Source organism: Emydura macquarii, unplaced genomic scaffold, assembly GCF_026122565.2.
Source record: "Emydura macquarii macquarii isolate MOO-44397 ecotype Brisbane River unplaced genomic scaffold, CSIRO-AGI_Emac_v2 contig_670, whole genome shotgun sequence".
Lineage (NCBI taxonomy): Eukaryota > Metazoa > Chordata > Testudines > Chelidae > Emydura > Emydura macquarii.
The window spans coordinates 889,578-911,158 of record NW_027130807.1 but is presented as its reverse complement, the minus strand read 5'-3'; the positions used below and the strand labels follow the sequence as shown (position 1 = coordinate 911,158).

General features: G+C 54.1%; 1 protein-coding gene across 1 annotated transcript in view; it reads right to left on the bottom strand.

Moving 5' to 3' along the window:
- The window catches only part of SYT7 (synaptotagmin 7), a 151,189-nt gene that overhangs the window by 3,323 nt on the left and 126,285 nt on the right, over positions 1–21,581 (bottom strand). Inside the window, exons 9-12 of the mRNA XM_067541465.1 lie at positions 16,664–16,934; positions 14,999–15,168; positions 14,060–14,174; positions 13,346–13,545 (exon numbers count right to left, since the gene is read on the bottom strand). Coding sequence (XP_067397566.1) covers positions 13,346–13,545; positions 14,060–14,174; positions 14,999–15,168; positions 16,664–16,934 — 756 coding nt within the window. The remainder of the gene's footprint in view (positions 1–13,345; positions 13,546–14,059; positions 14,175–14,998; positions 15,169–16,663; positions 16,935–21,581) is intronic.

The window sequence follows — 21,581 nt, the reverse complement described above, 5'->3', positions numbered from 1 at the left end:
CTGCCGGCGGGAGGATGCGTGTGAGTCACACCAGCAGGGGTGGAATGGTGCATTCTTCAAAATGGCGTCCTCCATCTGATAACAGACAAAACTATGTTTTGTCTCAGTACCAGACAGGGGACAAATCACCCAAAAAGAGGAGTGTCGGCTTCAAAACTGGACACCTGGCCTCCTATTTGTACAGGAAACATTTTTAGAGTTACGTAACTTGTGGAATATTCAGTTTCAAAAGGCTGGAGGTGAAACTTGTCACTTGAGACAGGATGGGTCTCAAGAGCTGACTCAACCGACACTAAGAACAACGGACATCCCTTGACCCAGCCCAGCTCTGTGTTTGTAGTCTGCAGCAGATGCAGGCTTGAGCACTGACAAAGACAAAAGAACTCCAAGGAAAGGCTGTGACTAGGGGACCCTCAGGACTGAGCTGAAGTTAATGAAACACCCTGATTATGAACTCAACAAAAGTCTGTGACTATAAGAGAAGGAAAAAGGACACAACTGTTGTCCATTACGGAGGAGATACTCTGCTGGTGTGAGTGTCTCATGAGAAGTGGATCCTAGCTCTCTGGACTGGACAAGCATTGTAAGAACTGATCACTGGAGGAGAAATACCTTATCAGGCAGGAAAGGAACTTGTTAATAAGTACAGGCTATAGATTGCATTTTATGTTTTTCTTTTTCCTGTAACCTTATGTTTCCAAATCCCTTTAGCTGATTTTATTTGAATCTTTACCTCGAGCTCTGCTAAATAAAAGTTCTGCGTGGTTTTACTACAGATCCGTCTAAGTGCTTTGTGCTAAGGAGAAGGCTGAACTGAGGAGAAGCCAGTAAACTGGGGGGCCCTGCTGCCATGGAAGCAGCGGATCAGAGTACACTGCAGCTGTCCAGAAGATAAGGGACTGGGCACTCGAGTGTAACAAAGTGGGGTGTGTAAATTGTTAGCCTGCAGTGGGAAAGAACAGGGCTCACAGAACCTGGAGTAGAGCGCTTGTGCTGTCGGTGGCTGGTGGAGCTGGGAAGATCTCCCCAGTGGGCACAGAAAGGCTCTCTCACGCTGTAAGCAGGTGGTAGCGTTTCACTCCAGACCTGTCAGCTAACCTCCAAAAGTGGCACAGTGACGTAGTCAGCAGGATCCACAACCTGTTTGTGAGCCAGCAGAAATTCAGGCTCAAGGCGCTTACAACGTATACTGACACATCCACCCTAAAGGCTTGAAGGTAATATGGTTAGAACCAGGAGAGAAAAAGGCGGCAGTTTGTTGTTTTCTGTTTATTTCGGGAGAGGGCAACAGGACAAAAGACAGTGCAAAGTGGGCACGAAACACATTCAGTTTGAGCTGCTGTGCACCGAACATGGATTAGCCACTGCCAGGGGAAATGTGGCAGAAATGAGGTTTAAGCTCACGGAACAAGGTAAGTTGTACAGAGAGCGACTAGATGCCTCGGGAATGAATGAAAGAAAATGTGGGGAATGCATTTGGGTGAGACGCCCAGCCAGGCAGACCCCTCAGTGAAGCAGCCTTATGGCTGGAGATGGCCAGATTGGAGTTGGTGAAATTGGAAAAGGAATGAAAATGGCAGAGGTGGATGGAGGAGAAAACCAGCAAGAGAGAGAAGGCTGTCCTGGAAGCCACCCGTCGAAGACTGATGGAGCTGGAAGACCGAAAGCGTGCAGACAGGGAGCACAAGCTCAGAGTTCTGAAATTACAAAATAAGAACCCTCAGTCTAGGGGTTGTACTCTCCATAGCTCATCCGGCTATGATGAACGATGCCCAGGCGGCAGGGACAGGAAATGCACAGAGGAATATCTGACTACCTTTGAGAGGATATGCTGAGAACACCAGATTCCTGATGCACAGAAATGACTGCCCTGCTTCTCAAACTGCCTGCTAAAGCCTTACATGTGTTTAATGATGTGGATCTGGGGGAGGCTATGACTTCTGATCAGTCCAAGGAAGCTGTATAGAAAATGTTTCAAATCCCCGAGGTGTATCGCCTACAATCTAAAAAACTCAGCAAACTTGATTAGATGAGTCACGAGGACTGTGTTTGTAAAACGTGTGATTATTTAAGCAAGTGGATGAGAGGTGAAGGGGCAGAGGATTTTGAGATGCTGGTCGACCTGTTTGCCAAAGAGCAGTTCTTTGATGCCTGCAGCACTGATAAAGTAAGGGCTACAGTGTGGGATAAAACCTCAGTGACTGTAAAACGGAGCTGACCTGTGTGTGCAAGCTAGGCATTTGTGGAGCGCACGCCACAGAGGGATGGGCAACATCCGGGCATAAAGAGGTATCCCTGATTTGTCCCTGGGAAGAAAGCGGGAGAGGGTGGGTCTAAGTTCATACCACCCCGGAAATGGTCCCCTCCTGGCAACCCCCAATAACAGGTCCCCTGCTCAGCCGGATGGTCCCAGAAGGTGTTTCCTGTGTGAGTCCACTGAATGCATGAAGAAGCAATGTGTGTCGTACATGGAATCCAGATGCCAACCCTGAACTGTCTGAGTTAGGATGGCTGCCCCCGGTCCCGAACCGCCAAAGTTCCATGCAAAGGTCCTGGTTCATTTTGTCCAGTTTGACCTTCTGGAGGTGGACAAAGATGCCAAGGTAGATGGCAGAATGTGCAGAGGCTGGAGGAACACAGGGGCCCCCATCTTGTTTGCCAAGAAGGATATGATTGCTGAGTGCCCTGGGGGAATCCAGAACCATGGGGTCTTTGGCTCACATTGAGCTTGTGGGGGAAGGTTTAAAAGGTACTTTGAGGCAGGGGTTCTCCATGATATAGTTGCGGCTGCGCTGGTGGGGAATGACACTATTTCACTGCCCAGGACTGGTAATATTGTGACCTGCAGCAAGGGGGGTATGTCCCCGGGTTCCCAGACATACGCTCTGCAGAGGGGAAGGCAGCTGAAGGGAGAGCAGCAATTACTGACAGGTGAGGAAGACGAGGAGTCGGCCCTCAGCATAACCAAGGCCAGGAGGAGTTTGCTGCAAGGCAGAGTGCAGTCACCTCTTAAGTCACAGTGGATAGCATAAGGGAGGAGAGAGAGCCTTAGGAATGCCCAGTTAGAGAAAACAGGCGCACTGCTTCCACACAGGCAGTGGATTGGTGTACAGTGCAGGTGTCTGGAAGACCAGCGAGTGGTGTAACAAAGTCATAGAGTTGTAGAATTGAAGCCTAGAAGGGTCCGTCAGGGCATTCAGTCTGACCTCCTGCATTCCCCAGGCCCCCCCCAGGACCCGCATACTATACCCAGCAGATGGGGGTGTGCTAACTGCTATCCTGCAGAGGGAAGAGTAGGGCTTACGGAGCCTGGAATGGAGCACTGGTGTTACCAGTAGTGGTGGGAGACTTTCCCCTGGTGGGCACAGAAATGCCTCTCTTATGCTGCATGCAGGTGGTAGTGATTCACCTTGGACACGTGGGGTAATGACCAAAAGTGTCACACAACCTACCTACTGTGTGTGATCTATATCTATCTATCTATCTATTCAGCATGCCTGTCACTGTAGCAAAGTCTAGGAAGCTTTTCTGAAAGGTTTGGGCACAATCAGTTCATCTATTTTTGAATTAGAAGAGAGGAGACAAAGCCCCCTTTCCCCCTTCTGGGTCAGACGCTCAGCTGGTGTGCATCAGTGTCTCTGCACTGAGCTCATCAAGGCTACGCTGATTTCCACCAGCTGGGGATCTGGCCCCCTGTCTCTCAAATCTGGTGATGTTTAGAAAAATGACTGAAAATGGCTTGTTTGGACTCAACAGACTTTGCTCCCCCAGGCCCTAGAGAGCCTTCCCAGCTACAGGAAAGCGAGCTGGATTCCATTCTGCCTCCCACATGGGCTAAATGATCCCTCTGTTCCCAGCCAGTCTTTGTGGCAATGATATTGGAGGCACTTACAACACTGCTGGCAGCAAGAAAAATCAGCTTCTGACCCATGAGCTGAGCAAGTTGGCTGCAGAATCCTTAAGACTCAATAGAGAGACCTGCAGTGTCAATGTAATGTGCACAGCTTGTAGAGAACTGGAGGAGTTTGAACCTTCTCACCAGGAGACACAATATAGAGCAAGAGAAGCGATGTAGTTAAATGGGGGAGGAAATGCTGTTTTCCTAGCTGGTCTCACGGCACAGCTCTGAGAGAAACACAGCTGAGCCCTGCAGTTAAATTAGGTAGGCCAGTGGATTTTACTGCGGTCACTTCTTCCTATTGCCAGGCACTTCCAAAAGACAGAGACTGTCCCACGGATATCTCCTCTGCCCCATGAGGACAGTGTGAATGAGACACGAGGATGCTAACAGGTTATGATCTCCAGGTTTTCTCAGCACGCAGTCTCCTCACACAGCCTGTGGCCTCCACTGCTCTCATTTCTCCTGGTCAGTTTACAATTGGGTTTGGCACGAATATTTTTCAAGTTTTCCGAATATTTTTCCAGATCAAATCAGGATAAAAAGTGAAAATCTTGTAAATATTTGTGAACCCAAAAAACATCAGGTTTCCATTTTGACCTTTCCCTCGCCTTTTTAAAAAAGCTTTCTTTCAGTCTAATTAGCTTCCATTTCAAAAGTCGTTTCACACCACAACTCTGGACTTTTTTGTTTCGAAAATGTTGACATGAAACATTTTGACAATTTCAAAACTTTTTCCTTTGACATTTTTTCCAGTTGGGAAATGTGCTGGCCCCAACTCTGCTTTGCAAACAGCTTCAGTTTTGACAAATGGGCATTTTTGTGATGAAAAACCAATTCATTGAAAAATTTCCATCCCACTCTTGTTCTGACCTCCTGGGGCTTCCGGTTTGAGTCTCATAAGCAAATTTGATCCTGGCTGATTTTATAGGAAAGAGGCACCTCTTCCATAAAAGAGTGTCTACACTGAAGCTGGAAAGTATACTTCCCAGCCCAAGGAGTCATAGCCACGTTAGTGCTGATCGAGCCAGCACGCTAAAAATAGAAATGCAGCCACAGGAACGTGAGTGGTGGGCGGGGCTAGCTGTCCCAGTCTGAGATGCTAGGTATATACTTGCTGTGGCTAGTCCCACCCACAGCTTGCGCTGCCCTGCCTACGATCTATTTTTAGCCCACTAGCTCCATCAGAGCTAGTGTGGGTATATTTACTTGAGCTGGGAATTATGCTCCAGCTCGAAGTGTAGACAGACCCCAGACGTGCAGCAGCCCCACAGGGGGCTAGGCGGGACTTGGGTGTTTGGAGGCTAGTTGGTCAAATGGCTCCTAAGTCACACAGGAGATTTGGAAAATTCTACCCATAATGATGCTGTATTTGCAGCATTAACATTGCTGTAAGCCTTGGACTAGAATCCACCCTCAGTTACACACGTGTATCCTCGCTGATGGTAACGGGGTTGCATTGGTATAAAAGGGTACAGAATTTGGGCTCTCAAATTGAGAGTCTACTTGCATTGCTATTACGGTAGCACCTAGCAGGTACAATCAAGCTCAGGGCCCACTGTGGTAGGTGCTGTACACACACTTAGTGAGAGACAGCCCCTGCCCCAAAGAGCTTACACATTAAATAGACAAAGGGTGGGAGAAGGGAAGGGTCATTATCCCTCTTGTGCACATGGAGAACTAAGGGCCAGACAGGTGAGGTGACCAGTCCATGGTCACACAGGGGGCCTACATCAGAGTCAAGAATTGAGCATTCAGCTGCAGAGGCCCAAGCCAAGATAACCAGCTGTCCTCTCACTTCGTGACCTGACTTTGCTTAAACTCTCAGCTTCTTAATGCCGCCTTCATGTTACGCTTTTAATTTAATATACATGTTGTTTGTTTTATTACAGCCCAGCATTATGGAATAATTGACTCCCTGCACCATGCAGTAATAATAATGAGATTACCACATCAATTTATCATCATTACACTAATGGAGGAGAGTTATAGATACTTAATGTAAATCAGATTTACAACAGATTTATTTTTTGTAAGTGCCGTGTCTAATTTTATCTCTACAAATAAGGGGCCAGCTCCCCAACTGATGTAAATTGGTTGTATTGCCATTGGAGTCAATGGGCCAGATCCTTCCCCAGCTGGTGTAAATCGGCCGTAGCTTCACTGACGTCAATGGAACAAGGCTGATTTATGGATGGTCTAACTCAGGGCTGTTAACCAGTTCTTTGGGTAAGACTGTGGGTGATTCGGTCTTGGAATACACATGCTGTGCGTGTTTGATGTAAGATCAGAAGGCGCTATATCCAAAGTGGAACCCTATTACTGGGCCTAATCTTGCCTCCATTACTCACATGAGCAGCCCCATTAAAGCCAGTGGAACTACTCACCTGAGTAAAGGTCACAGGCTCATTCTTTATAGCACAGGATCGTATTTTTCCCCCATAGGGCAGCTTCACTGTAGCTGGAGATTACACCCTACCTGCCACTGCAGAGCTCTGACTCTTTCATTTTATCTCCCTATAAATAGAGTTTGATTAGATACCAGTTCACCCTAAAGCAGGTTCTGCTGTACAGTGGAGTGACGCGTGTAGCAGAGAAGCTTAGGCAGAGAGAGAGCGATCAGACACAGTGGATGGCTCATTTCCTTGGTATCGAGTTGTTGGCTGGATTAGCAACTCTTGGATCACATGAAAAACAGGGTTACTTACCAGTAACTGTTGTTCTTCGAGATGTGTTGCTCATATCCATTTCCATTTAGGTGTGTGTGCGCTCCATGTACAGTTTCTCGGAACTTTTTTGCCCTTAGCAGTCCCGGTAGGGTCGGCTCAGGCGCCCCCTGGAGTCCCGCGCCCATGTCGCGGTACATAGGGCACTACCGACCCCACCGGCCCCCAGTCCCTTCTTTCTGCCGACTCCGACAGTGGGGACGGAGGGTGGGTGCGGAATGGATATGAGCAACACATCTCGAAGAACAACAGTTACTGGTAAGTAACCCTGTTTTCTATCTTCGAGTGATTGCTCATATCCATTCCCATTTAGGTGACTAGATAGCCATACCTGGAGGTGGGTAGGAGTTAGCGTTGCGCCGCCCTGGCCAGGACGGCTCTGCCAAACCCGGCGTCCTCTCTCGCCTGTTGCACTATGGCATAGTGGGACGTAAAGGTATGCACCGTCGACCAGGTCGCTGCTCTGCGGATGTCCTGCAGGGGCACTCTCCCCAGGAAGGCCACAGATGAGGCCTGGGCCCTGGTCAAGTGTGCCGTTACAGCCCCTGGAAGCGGTACCTTTGCCTGCTCATAACAGGTCTTGATGCAGGTGGTGATCCAGGTGGAGATGCACTGGGTGGAGACTGGTGAGCCTTTCATCCGGTCCGCCACTGCCATGAACAGCTGCGTCGACTTCCGGAAGGGCTTGGTCCGCTCGAGGTAGAAGGCCAAGGCTCGTCTGACATCCAGGGAGTGCCATCTCTGCTCCTCCTCCGAAGCGTGTGGTTTGGGAAAAAACACAGGGAGGAAGATATCCTGGTTATAATGAAACTGGGACACCACCTTCGGCAGGAAGGCCGGGTCGGGTCTCAGTCGGACCTTATCTTTGTAAAAGACCGTATAGGGTAAACCGCTTCCACTTGGCCCTGTACACCAACTGGGTGGAAGGTTTCCTGCTGTTAAGTAAGACCTGCTGCACCTGTAGGGAGCAGGTTCTCTCTCCCTCTGTTAGCCACAGAGTCTCCACGCTGTCAGGTGGAGGGAGTCCAGGTCCGGGTGGAGCAGGCGACCCTGGTCCTGGGAGAGCAGGTCGTGACGCTTTGGGAGCGGCAGGGGCGTGGCTATGAATAGGTCCAGCAATATACTGAACCAATGCTGTCTCGGCCAGGCTGGGGCGATCAGTATGATGTCTGCCTTGTCTCTCTTGATTTTCAAGAGGACTCTGGATAGCAAGGGGACGGGGGGGAAAAGCATACATGAGGGTCCCCGTCCATTCTATCAGGAACGCATCGGAAACGGAGCCCGGTTCGCGCCCTCGGAGTGAGCAGAACCTCGGGCATTTCCTGTTCCAGGCCGATGCGAACAGGTCCAGATGGGGAACCCCCCACCTGTGGAAGATGGAATTTACCACCTCCTGGTGTAGTGACCAATCGTGCCGGGGGAGGAACGATCTGCTGAGGCGGTCCGCCTCGTCGTTCCTGACCCCCGGGAGGTGAGAGGCAGCTATGTGGAAGTCGTGCCTCACCGCCAGGTCCCAGAGCAACATGGCTTCCTGGCACAGGGCCGAGGAGTGTGCTCCCCCCTGCCTGTTCATATAGAACATGGCTGCCGTGTTGCCCGTTAGGACTTGTACTACCCTGCCCCGGAGGAACCGGAGGAACACCTTGCAAGCAAGGCGGACTGCCCTGAGTTCCCTGATGTTGATGTGCAGGGAGATCTCGCTTGGTGACCAGCGCCCTTGGGTACTGAGGTTGCCCGTGATGTGTGCTCCCCACCCCACATCGGAGGCGTCGGTGATCAAGGTTACCAACGGCACCATCTCCCTGAAGGGAACTCCCTTCAACACCTCCCTCGGGTCCTTCCACCAGAGTAGGGAAGTCAGTAGTGGGGTGGGTAAGGTGACTATCCTGTTGAGAGGATGTCTGGTTGGGGTGTACACAGAGGATAGCCACCTTTGAAGGGGTCTGAGTCTGAGGCGAGCTAACCGCACCACGTATGTGCAGGCTGCCATGTGTCCCAACAGCTGCAGGCACCGCCTGGCTGTTGTTGTGGGGGACCTGTGAAGGTCGTCTATCAAGGTCGCCATCGCCTCGAAGCGAGGTCTCGGAAGGAAGGCTCTGGCCTCGGTGGCGTCTAGCATGGCCCCAATGAACTCTATGCGTTGTACCAGGATAAGTATGGATTTCTGCTCGTTGATGAGCAGACCCAGGTCGGTGCAAGCTGTGCACGTGAGTTCCAGGCTGTTCCTGACATGGGCCCTGGACTTGCCCTGGATCAGCCAGTCGTCCAGGTAGGGGAATATCTGGACCCCTCTGCGGCGCAGGTGCGCTGCCACCACTGCCATACACTTCGTAAAAACTCTGGGGGCAGACAAAAGACCAAATGGCAGGGCTGTAAATTGGTAGTGGGCACCTGCTACCATAAATCTTAGGAACCTTCTGTGTCCTGGGAGGATAGAAATGTGAAAATATGCATCCTTGAGATTGAGGGCCGTATACCAGTCCCCTGGGTCTAGGGTAGGAATGATAGAGGGCAGGGAGACCATCTGGAATTTTAGGCGTCTGATAAACTTGTTCAGACGGCGGAGGTCCAGAATGGGCCTCAGTCCCCCTTTGGCCTTGGGGATCAAGAAGTATCGGGAGTAAAACCCTTGTCCCCTTTCCCTTGGTGGGACCTCCTCCACCGCCCCCAGCCGGAGGACGGAGCAGACTTCCTGAGTGAGGAGTTGCTCGTGAAGTGGGTCCCTGAAGGGAGATTGGACCGGAGGGGAGTCCGGGGGGAAGGCTGTGAGCTGTAGAGCATAGCCCCTGTGGACTATACCAAGGACCCATTGGTCCGACGTGACACTTTGCCAGTGGGCGTAGTACGGCCGTAATCTGTGGGCAAAGGGTCGGTCGAGAGGCAGGGGGTAAGTAAGAGTACCACCCCCTTGCGCACCATCAAAAGGACTTTTTATTATTCTGGCCCTTATTTGAGCCACGGGTCCCCGCCGAAGATCCCCAACGATTACGGCGGTTAGGGCCTCTAAACCTCTCCCGACTCCTTCTGGGTTGAGCAGGTCTAGGGGGTTGCCTCGGTGGTTGTTGAGGCTGCCGTTGGCCCTGAGGGCGGTTTTGACACCTCGCAGCCTGAGGGGTGTAAATCCCCAGGGAGCGTAGCGTGGCCCTCGAGTCTTTGAGGGCGTGTAACTTGTCATCAGTGGTGTCCGCGAAAAGCCCAGTTCCATCGAAAGGAAGATCCTGGATGGTGCGCTGGGCTTCCTGGGACAGACCTGACGACTGAAGCCACGAGGCCCTCCTCATGGCGATGGCCGATGCTATGGCCCGACTAGCGGCGTCCGCCACGTCGCTGGAAGAGTTCAGGGCCGCTCCTGCCACCGCGGTCCCTTCCTCTATTACCGCCATGAAGTCCGCAGTCTTGTCCTGGGGCAGGACCTGTGGAAGGACCTCAGCAAGCCTCTGCAGCGAGGACCATAGATTGAGGTTATACCTCCCTAGGAGTGCCTGGTGATTGGCGATCCTCAGCTGCAGAGACGCTGTTGTATAGGCCTTGCGGCCAAAGAGGTCCAGTTTCTTAGCCTCCTTATTTTTTGGGGTGTTGGCTTGACCCCCTTGTCTCTCTCTCTGGTTGACAGCATCAACAACCAGAGAGCACGGTGCCGGATGGGTGTATAAGTACTCCACCCCCTCCACAGGGATGGAGTATTTCTTCTCGGCTCCCTTGGCCGTGGGAGGAACCGAGGCTGGAGTCTGCCAAATGGACTTGGCCACCTTGAGCACCCTCTCGTGAATCGGGAGGGCTACCCTAGATGGACCTACCATCCCCGAGGCTCCAAATAGGAGGTCCTCCTCCTCGGAGAGCTCTTTGAGATCTAGTCCCAGGTTGCCAGTGACTCGTTTTAGCATGTCCTGGTGAGCTCGAAAGTCCTGCCATGGACCTTTGCGACCCTGGAAGGTGACGTCATCGGGGGATGAGGAGGAGGACTGAGGAAGGGGCCCTGTGGAGGGGCCTTCCTCTGGATCGGATCCCTCGTCTGAGGGGTGATCCCTTTCCCTGTGGGATGCTGGAGGCGGTGGCGGTGGTGCCCCAGATGATTTGAGGGAAACCGTCGCCTGTCACACCTGTGTACCCCAGGGGCCCCAATAAGGCCACTGCCAAGGTCCCTGGGGCCATTGTGGAGTCGGCATCGGTGCCGTGTGGGTCACCCGGTGCCGTGATCTAGACCCGGATCCACTGGAGCGGCGCTTGCTCCTGGACTTGGGGGAGCAGCTCTGGGAACTAGAGGACGACGGCGAATGTCGGTGCCGTCGTGAGTGGTGCCGGCGGGAGGAGGAGCTGCTCGAGCCCGAGCGTTTCCTTCCTCTTGAGGATTTCCGATGGCGTTTGCCCCCTTTAGGTGACCGGGAACGGTGCCGTCGGTGCCGGCGAGAAGATCGGGACCGGGATCTGGATCGGTGCCGAGCTGCAGAACCGGACTGAGCGCGGGATGGACTGCGCGTTGGTGCACGGCAAGTCGGTGCCGAGAGCGCCGGTGCCGGGGGCAGTGGTGCCGATGACGCCGGTGCCGCGAATAGCGGTGCCATGGTCGGCAACAGTACAGCTGGCTTTGCCGCAGACGGCGATGGCGGGGTCTGTAGCGGCGGCGGTGCCGGTGGCTCAGGCTGTGCCATCTTCGAAGGCACCGGGATCTACACTGGACTGGGTGCCGGTGATCTGGACCGGCGCCGGGCGCTGCGGTGCCGAGCTGGGCTGACGAGGGATGATGGTGTTGTTGTCCCTCGAGAGCTCCTCGACCGACCACGGTCCCATGGTGTCGAGAAGCTAGACTCGGTGCCGGAGCTGGGAGGGGAGCCCACACTCTCAACCCTCCTTGGCCGTCTGGGGGGAGACTTCGACTCCTGTCTCCGCCACCCACCGGGTCCACCCATTGTGGGCTTACCCCGAGACGCAGGTCCCATCCTCGGCCGAGGGTGGGACGGAGGCTTGGGCAGGCCCATGAGGGCATGTAGCGTGGCGAACGCCTCCGGCGTCGACGGCCCCTGCAAGGGCTCTGCCCCAATCTGGGGAGTTGGGGAGGGCTTCTTGCATGGAGATGCCGGAGCCGGAGAAGTCTCGACGGCACGTGGCTGGGGCATCTCTGGACTCCCCCGGTGCCGGGTCGGCGGTGCGGAGGAGTCCCAGAGCGCTGTCTCCCTGCGGCGCTTCGGTGCCGGCCCCTTGGATGATGATGTCGGTGCCGGCAGAGCGCTCCGCACCGAGGAGACGCTCGGTGCCGCAGACGACCGCGCTGGCTCGGGGTCCCGACGTAGAGCAGACTCCATCAAAATTGCCTTCAGCCGCGCTTCTCTCTCCTTCTGGGTCCGCGGCTTGAAGGCCCTGCAGATTTTACATCTGTCCCTGCGGTGCTGCTCCCGGAGGCATTGGAGGCAGCGTGAGTGAGGGTCACTCACAGGGACCGGCTTAGCACATTCGGTGCAAGGCTTGAAACCTGTTGAGCCAGGCATGGCCCAACGCAGAGAGAACCCCTGAGGGTTTTCCAAACTATCTAACTAACTGGATAACGATTTGTAGAACAAAGAGCTAAGGGTTTGCGACTTGCAAGCAAGAGGCAAAGTTCCAACAACCGTCAACGGGCGGAAAGAAGGAACTGGGGGCCAGTGGGGTCGGCAGTGCCCTATGTACGGCGACATGGGCGCGGGACTCCAGGGGGCGCCTAAGCCGACCCTACCGGGACTGCTAAGGGCAAAAAAGTTCCGAGAAACTGCACGGAGCGCACACACACCTAAATGGGAATGGATATGAGCAATCACTCGAAGAGAGAACTGGAAGCTCATATGAGGAGCTGAGACAGTGGCTGGGCTGGTTGCAGAATTTATTGCCAGATCCAAACTCCCCCAGGATTCAGGTGGCTTTTTGGACTTGGGGTTTGTTCTAGGATTGGCTGTATATGGAGTAAGTTTTTGCGTGGCTTCGCCCACCTGTATGCAATGAATGACTAGTATTCATGTTCCGTGGCTGTTCCAGCGCAAGGAAGACAGCGGGAAGGACACAGTAACTGTTAGAGGGAAGGCCTCCGAGTGGTGAGCAGTATCAAGGGAGGAACCTCAGGCATCAGCACAAGGACTCCCATCACTTAATATGATCTTTGACAGGCTGGGGGAAGGTGAAATTCACCAGATTTGCCTATAATGCCCAAATCAGCAGTAGCAAACGCAGGGGAGAGGGAAGTCACCGACAAAGGGAGCGGGAGAGATCAGTGTTGCGAGTGCCTGAAGTTTAGTACAGCAACGTGAAGCCATCCACCTTGGCAGAGGAAGAAGTGGCGCAGAGACAAATGGGGGAAGGGGCCAGCTATCTACAGAGCAACGAGGCTGGGGGTGCCCAGGGAAAAGCAGCACCAAGTGTGAGCTTGCAGGGCGGCCCCATTGTGAGATGAGTCAGTGCTGGTCTGGAATTAGGTGTATCGGGATTATAGGTCATTAAAGATAGGGAGGAAATAACGTCGTGGCTTGTTTGTCCTGGCTCTTTCTGCTAACACAATCCAGCCGGTCCATCACCCTCTGAGCATTGCGCTGGGAGACTAGTGAAGGTCCAGCCATACCCTCCCGTAGCCTCTTCCCTCCCTCCTGCTGTGCTGACAGAACCCACTTACTTCCCCTCTGTCCCTGTGACCTACTCCCCCATCGTGCAGGGCCAGGAGAGCTGTGGATGGGGCGCTGGGGCTGTCCGGCGGGGGACTCACCTTGCCAATGACGTCGTTCCGGCTCAGCCTGTCCTTGTCCATAACGGTGATGATGATGGTCGTCTCTCGCAGCTTCTCGGTGGGGATGTCAAAGATGAAGGACTCGTTGAAGACGGGGTTCAGGCATCGCTTCATAACCACTGTCTTCTTCTTCTCCACCCTTTTGTCCTTGTACATCAGCCACACCTTCACGTAGGGGTCTGCCACGGAGAGGAAAGGGTATAGCGTCTTAGGCCAGGGCAGGGCTCCTCCCACTTTGGCGCTTTAACTCCACCTGTCCTCGGGTTTCCTGCCTCTCACTCCAGGGCCCTGGGGTGGGAAAGGGAACCTCACTCCTTGCTGGTGTCTCTTTCAGCTGGTGGCCTGCAGTCTCCTACTCAGTGCCAGAGACAGGGGTCTGTGTGGCAGCTCCCCCTCTGGCTGCAGGATGTACTGAGGAGTCTGGTGGAGCTGGGATAGGACAGTGGGATTGCTGAGTTCCTCCCAGTGTGGAACAGAGGAGACTCAGAGCCGACCTTTCCCTGCGGAAGACAAAGGAGGACTCTCTCCCTGGTGTGGGACACAGAGACCCTGGACAAGTTCCTCCCTGAGGAGTGGCAGAGGGGGCCCAATGTGAGGAAGACTGCAGTAACCCTGCACCTCACTACGCTGGGGTGAATGCTCCCTGCCAGGACCCTTAGCTATGTACAGAGGAAAGGCCCTGATCTCCAATACCTGATGTCCCCCCGATGTCCATGGCTTTCAGGTTCCGTGCTTTGATGATATTCACAACGATGGAGTTACCGGAAGGGTTGTAACAAAGGGACAGGAGGAGTTCTCCCCGACTTCCCTGCAGAGAGGAGAGGTTATTAGAGACCGGCAGAACTCCCCAGGACACCAGTTAGCCTAGCTCAACCGGTGCACCCCGTCGGCCCTGTCCCCACAGAAACCATCTTCAAATATATTTGTGGCTGTAACATGCTTTGCTTCCATCACATATGAAGCAGCTGGCTGCCTAATGGTGGGAAGGGATCTATAGCATGGCTACAGCTAGCACCATTATTGGAAACAAATTCACATTCACATGGATCAGGGAAAGTATCCCACAGCTGGTGCCAGCCACATGTTTGCAGTTGGCTCTAAACCATGGCTGAGAACTGCTTTCTGCTAGCATGATGTCTCCTATAGGGTGCACAAGGCCTATAGGGCCTCAAACCCCTTCTCTGCTGACAGCAGGTAAGATACCTGGGCATTTGGATTCTGGATAAAGAGAGGATGCAGCCCACAGGGCTGTCAATACTGCACTTTTCCCGGTACCAGATTCATGGGGCCATCCTAGAGTCAACAATTTTAAGGCCAGAAGGGACCACTCTGATCATCTAGTCTGACTTCCAGAATAGCACAGGCCAGAGACATGGTTCTCATCCCAGCCTCCAGGAGTGTTGCTGGGACAGTGCTAGATTCCCCCTGGGTATATCACGGGGAGGGGGGGGAGGAGGGCGCGGTTCTGGGATGTCCTCTCTAGGACTCTTGCTGCAGTAGCTCCAGGAGGTCCCCTAGGACCACTAGCAGAAGGCTGTTATAGTCACTGAGGCTGGCTAATAGCCACGTGCACTAAGCCAGCGTGTTACACTCTGGCTGAGCTTCTCTCTGAACACAAAGCAAAAGCCTTACACTCCCGTCGCTGCAGGGCTTCAGCTCCTTCCAGAACGTCTGCATCTGGGTCAGGTCCACCTTGTTGAGTGGAATAGACACCTCCCCGATGGGGTCATTACGACTGAAGCGATCATAGTCCAGAACCTGGAGATATAGCACCCGCTGCACCACCTTCTCATACGGGAAACCTGCCAAGGAGACCAGAGTGGGAGGTGACTACCCAGGAACTTGGCAGCATGGCAAAGTCTGGCCAAGCCATTCCAGATCCATACGCCTACTGAAAACCAGGTGGTATTCATGCAAAAGAGACCATCGCTGGCATATATCTCTCTTGCCTATTCTGGCTGGTGTATGTTGCTGGGATCAAACAGTCAGTGGAGAAAGGGCAGCATGGATGGAGGGAGACATGCTTCTCGGTAATTTTATGGCCTCTACTAATATTTATGGTTACAATACGCGTAATCAACCCTCATGCTTCAGGACACCGGCTGCTGCTGCCGGGGTCAGGAAGGAATACCACCCTTCACGAACATCCTTGCACAATTGGCTGGGTGCATCGCAATTGTCTGTGAAGGACTTTGTATCTTTCTGTGAGTCATCAGGTATTGACTGTTCGCCAGCTGCTGGACATTGATCAATGGTGTGATCTGCTATGGCAGCTCAGATACCACAGCTGATGGGCCAAGGGTTTGATCTGATAGGGCAGGAGGCAGGACGGTCTGATATGGTTTAGCACAATGGTTCCCAAACTCTACCACGCTGCTCGTCACCAACATAAAATGCCACCACCTGTTGTACCACTGCCATTTTTTTATAAACAGACTATGTATGAAAACCATCTTAAAACCTAAGTGTTGGGAGGGCATTTCCCATCAGCGCAGTGTAGTGGGGATGCCACGCTCATTAGAATTTAGGAAGTCGACAGGAAAGATGCAAGCTACTCCACGTAGCTTGCGTATTTCCCGTCGACTGCTGCTGAATTTCATGGTATGTGTAGACCAGGCCTTAATTAGTCAGTGGATGCGTACCATTGGGAGGTGGCCAGCGTACCACTGGTGGTACGCGTACCAGAGCTTGGGAACCATTGGTTTAGCAGAAGCCAAGATAGTGGAATAGAAAGGCCAGAGATCTGGCACACGAAGAGGTGGGATACTGGACTAGTTTGAGCAGTGGTTTAGTAGGGGGAGGCAGGAGAGGGGATAAAGGAGCTGATTACCCATTGGAGTGGCTGAGGAGGGTAGGTCGCAGAACACCATATTGGAGGGACCAGGAGGCTGGACGTTTGGTTAGATTGGCCAGTGATTCGATGTGGGGAAGTGGGAAAGGGCATACTGGTGCTGAATGACCATTGGTGAGATCCAGTAGGGTGGGGCACGTTGCAGTGTGGAGGGATCAGCATAGCAGGAGCAGGGACGCTGGACTAGACGGCTTACTTTCTGCTCCAGTTTGGCAAACCCTGCTTCCTATAGGGACTCAGACTCACTTTCTATCTCTCTAGGTGCTCATGTGGCCCGTGTCACCATAATGTCTGAGCACCCGGGAGGCATGAAGTGTTAACCCCATTGTAGAGACAGGGACCGGAGGCATACATGCAGTGACTTCACAAGGTTACACAGGGGGTCAGTGGCTGAGCTGGGACAGGCTCCCGGCGCTGTGCCCTGCCTGCAGGACCCTCCCACCTACCTTCGAAGAGGAAGGTCTCGTTCCAGTGTGGGTTCAAGTTCTTCCTCTTCACTTTGGTCTCCAGCTTGTGCTTTTTATCAGGCAGCAGGTAGATCTTGACGAAAGGGTCACTGGTGCCGCTGAAGTCCTTGGCTGGCAGCTCCTGAGCCTTCATGATCTTGACAGTCAGGGTGGATTCCTGGAAGTTGTACCCGACGCTGAACTGGATTCGGCCTAGGTTCTCCCTGCTGGAGCTGTCGTGTCCCTCGTCATCCTCAGAGCCTGGGGAGAGCTGGGGAGGGGGGGCAGGGCAGAGAATGGAGAGTCAGCCTGGAGGGTTCGGCATGGGGTGAGCACCATCGCCAGGCAGCCATTCTTTTGCGGGAGAGACCCGGGGACTGCCTGCCTGTCTGTCACAGCGCCAGGGTATCTATGGTTTATGTTCGGTCTTACTTTGGGCACCTCTCCTGCAGCTGCCCTTCACCCTGGCCCTCTCTCCTTCTCCCTCCCCAAGACGGGACCAGTGGAGGAGACGCCTAGTGGGCTGATTTCTCCCCATCAGGCAGCTTGGGACTCTGCAAACCCGAGAGACATCTCTAGTCAGGGGCAGAGCGACGTTCCGCAGTGAGGAAGGGGGTTGGAGGCTGCTGGCGATGGGTTGGGAAGCTCAATCACTGGGGAGGGGCGGGAGATGCCTCTGAGGAACGGGACAATGCTGCTTAAATGACCAGGGCCCGAGCCTGCAGACCTGATGTGCACATAGTGCACAGACAGGGCACAGGCCGGGGGCTCCCCATGAAGCGCTTTATGAGACGGCAGCTGCGGTTTCCAGCTGGAGAAGCTGGTCCTTTAGCTCAAGCACTAGCCGCTCCCGCTTTTAGATCCTGAAGCCCTGGGTTCAATCAGCTGCTGAGCCAGCCGGGGGAGGGTGGGAGGTGCAGTGGGCGGGAAGGCTCTGTTGCGGTTGCTGCTGAATATGCTGCCTGATAATCAGCAAAGCTCCCTGGGCTTCCGTGGGGCCAGGGTGTGGCCTGGGAGCAGAGAAAGTGTCTATGGTCACAAATGGGGGAGGGTTTCTTCTGGAACCCTCTGTTGGTTTGAAAAGCTCTGCTGGGCTGGGCTAGCATTTCACACCAATGGCCAGCAGAGGTTTTAACCCCCCCCCCCCAAAGAGCCCAGTGCGCTCCGCAAACGATGGCCAAAATCCCACTCTGGCCTGAGAGAGGGCAGGGAATAAAGGAGCACTGCCAGGCACAAGAGCCGGCTGAGACGGCTCAGGGCAAGCCTGCAGAAGGAGTCTCTGGATTTTGCCAGCCTCCCCAGCATGTGTGCTAGACCGCTGGGAGGCGGGGCCTGGAAATGGCAGACCACACCTGCCGGAATGTGAGGCCAGCCCCAGCTGGCATGGCAGCACTGCTTAATTTAATGAAAGAGGTGCCGGGGCTCAGGCATTTTTTTTTTTTTTACTTTCATAGCAGACGCGGCAAGCCCAGAGGTGCCAGGGCTATGAACTGCCAAGCCTAGAGGTGCCCTGCATGGGAGCCCTTGGCGCACTAGGCACAGGCCCCCTCGTGCTGCTTGCAGAGAAGGAGCTTCCTACATCCCACTAGCAGCATAGCCCATCTCCCCTGCTATCATCATGAAGCTGGCATGAAAGGGGTCTTAGTCTGCCAGGGAGGGAAATGGAGAGCGGGAGGGAAGGCTCCTGCCATGAGGGAAGGAAGTGAGGCTGGGCGACTGAAGACAAATGTACTCCTGACTGCTCAGTTACTCTGCTTCTCATCAGCCATGGGTGGTGCTAACCCTCTAGCAAGCAATTCACCCGGCTTAGCCTCAGGCCCTGGCTCGCCCTCCCTGGCAATCAGCAATGCCTGCTTCTCACGTGCCTCTCCAAATTGCCCTTGTTCTCCAGTCCCAATCCCTAGCAGGAACGGAAGTCCTGGGCACCCCAGCTCAGCTGCCTCCACTTGCTCTGCCTGTCTCATCTGGGCCCTTTGTGAACATTTCCACTGATGGGACCTCTCCGACCTTGCTCCATTGTCGGAGTGTCAGCAGTCGCCTCATCTAAATGTGCTCTTCCCATGCTCAGGGCCCTTGCTTCTTGTATGACATTCTTGGCTGAACTCCAATCATTCCCGGCTTCCTTTCTGTTATCTCCGCTCTACTGATAGCACAGAGGTCTATGCTACCCTGCTCCCTGCATTGGTTCAAGGCACACAGGCATAACTCCTCTGATGGTCTCGTCGATGGGAGGCCTTCCAACTCTCTCAGCTCCCAGGCTCCCTTATGTGCTCTCCCTGTTTTAGTGCTCATAATAACAAATCAGCGATTAATGATGAATATCTCATTTGCACCAAGGCTTCCCCCTGGTGGTGCGCAGAGGAATTCTCACCACGCTGCATTCACACAATACTGTGTTGCTCCCTAGATCTCTCTCTATTCCATGATGACAAGCTCCCTTAAGTTGGAGTTAAGGTTGAAAATACGCATCAGTCATTTCCAGGGAAATGGTCTTAAAAGGAGGTTGTGGTTTAAACTAAACCAAACAAATCACTAGAATGCCAGGAAAATCAAAAGCCAAACAAGCACAGGAAAGGTTGAAAATGTCAACAGTCGACAAAACAGCCTTTACCCCGACCCTTCCCTCCCCACCCAAGGCATACGCTGTACCTGCCAGGCGGATTTTGCTGAGGACTATAATATACATGCAAGCACAGGCTGTGAACATCTTTGATCCTCGGTGGCCTAGACTGTGGTTTGGCTTACGGGTCTGTGCAGGGGCGTGACTCTCCTTGCTTCCCGGCCCGTTACCCAGAGCTGGGGTCTGGGAATGCAGGAGTGAGCAGTTGCTGTGTACATGGACTGAGTCTCCCCTCTATTCACTGGCCAGAGCAGCCCAGCCAGTACACGGGGTGTAGTAATTTGCTGCTGACCTAGGCCTGCAGTTTAATTATTATCCTGCAGAGCAAGGGGGAAGCAGGGGAGGAACTTTAACAGGGGGATGTCTCTGAATTATGATGCCCCTGGAGCTACTCCAGAGCTGGCACAGCTGATATACAACCCCTTGCTTAATGGGTTGGAAGTAGAGCAGTCAGAAACCAGGGTGATGCGGTCCAGGGACTGGAAGGAGGCTGAGGGCTGGATCCAGGAACAGGACAGGGTCAAAGTCTGGAATCTAGGATGAGGCTGGGAGTCAGGTAGCAGACGGCAGGATCTGTAGCAGCAACAAGCCAGGAGCCCTTTTTTGCACAGACAACGTCCTGTGTCTCTTTCTGGCTTAAAATAGTGCATGCGGCCCGACTAGGGACTCCAGAACAACTCCAGTCAGATCCCTGTGGGCGATACCTTTAGTGGCGCATAAGCTTTTCATGCTCCCAGTTCTCCCGTCACCAGCAGAGCCACTGAGTGGCATTGTGGATGTGGCAGCGGTCTGAGGGCCCGGGCTCAGGGCCCGTGGATCTTCCAACAGACAGGCCCCATGGTTAGAAGTATGAGCGACCAAGTGGCTGACCACGGAGGAGGTGGCGGCACCATGGCTGTGCGGATTCAGGATGGAGACGTCATTAGACAGGGAGGGGGGGGAAGGGACAGGGGGCGGGATGAGCCAGCGGGTTGTGTTAGCCCTGTCCAGGTTTCTCTGGTCCCCGCCCTGGCTGGACTGGATGAACTGCAAGGCTTTGCGGGTGCTGGCGGCTCTGCACTTCTCCCCCATTAATGATGAAAGCCCCTTCTCTCCCCCGGATCCATTGGGAGTCTGAGGCACTGAGACCAAGCAGACGACTGGGGTCTGGGACCTACGGCCCAGGAACTGTTGGGAAGGCTGGCCATGGCTCCTCTTGAGGAATGGGGAAGAGATAAAAGCGCTGCAGACACACGAGGAGGGCAGCACAAGCCCCCCTAGCAGTACGAGCGCAGCCTGGAGGAAGCTGGGACCATAGGCCCAAAGTGGATGTGGAGGGCTTGCCCGGGAAGTCCCCAGGGACTGGGCAGAGGGAGGACTGTGCGGGCATGTAGCGGAGCAGATGTGCGTGCTGTGTGTGCCATACTGTCCCCCTGAACGCACCAAGGAGAAATTTTCCCAGCATCTTGCCAGCAAGGGAAAACGTGGAGCGCAGCTCGGGCACTGCCACCGGAAACAGGCACTGCAGGCCCCTTTGAGGCAGGCCGCTCTCCTTCCTCCACAGCTCTCAGCTCAGCCAGCCACCGCATCGGAAGGGAGAGGAGTTGCCAGTGTGGGGAGCGCTGGGAAAATCTCAGGCCATGGTTCTGACTGAAGCAAGGTTCAGGGGCAGCTCTGGTTAATTCATCAGCACATCACCACACCTGGAGATCCCAGGCCTTGTCTCCTTACGTGCTGATGCTGAGCTCCCTCCTCTGCATGTGGCCCTCAGATCTCTGTTGGTGTGTGTGTGGCCCTGTGACAGGGTGTCTGGCTAGATGGATGGGGTGGGGTGGAGGGAATCCATGTCTAGTCGCAGCTACAGGCTCCCAGAGCTCAGAGAACAAATCCCTTCATCCTAGAGCCTTCGAGGGGCGCTTGGGGCTGGCTATTCACTCCTGGCTGACTCTCCTGGATACACAGGTGGCTGCGTGGAAGCAGATGCCCAAACACAGAAAGGTCTCAGCCACAAGATGAAGGGGATATTCCCCTGGGGCTGGTGGTAGTGGGCTGTGGGTCTGGAGAGTCTCGGGGAGCAATCTCCTCGGTGTCCTGCCAACGCCTAGCTGGTCTCCTCCCTTTCCCCCAATGTCCGTAGCCCCGCCTTGTTTGTAGGGCTCTCTGATGCTCCCCTCTCTGTCCCCAGCAGAGATGCCTCTGCAGGGCACTGGGAGCTGAACTCTTCCCCCGATGTTTAGACAAATAGAGAATATATTTTGGATGCCGGGCCTGTGGCTCCTTTGCTGTCCAGGCAGCTGTCAGAGGGGATCAGCCTCTCTC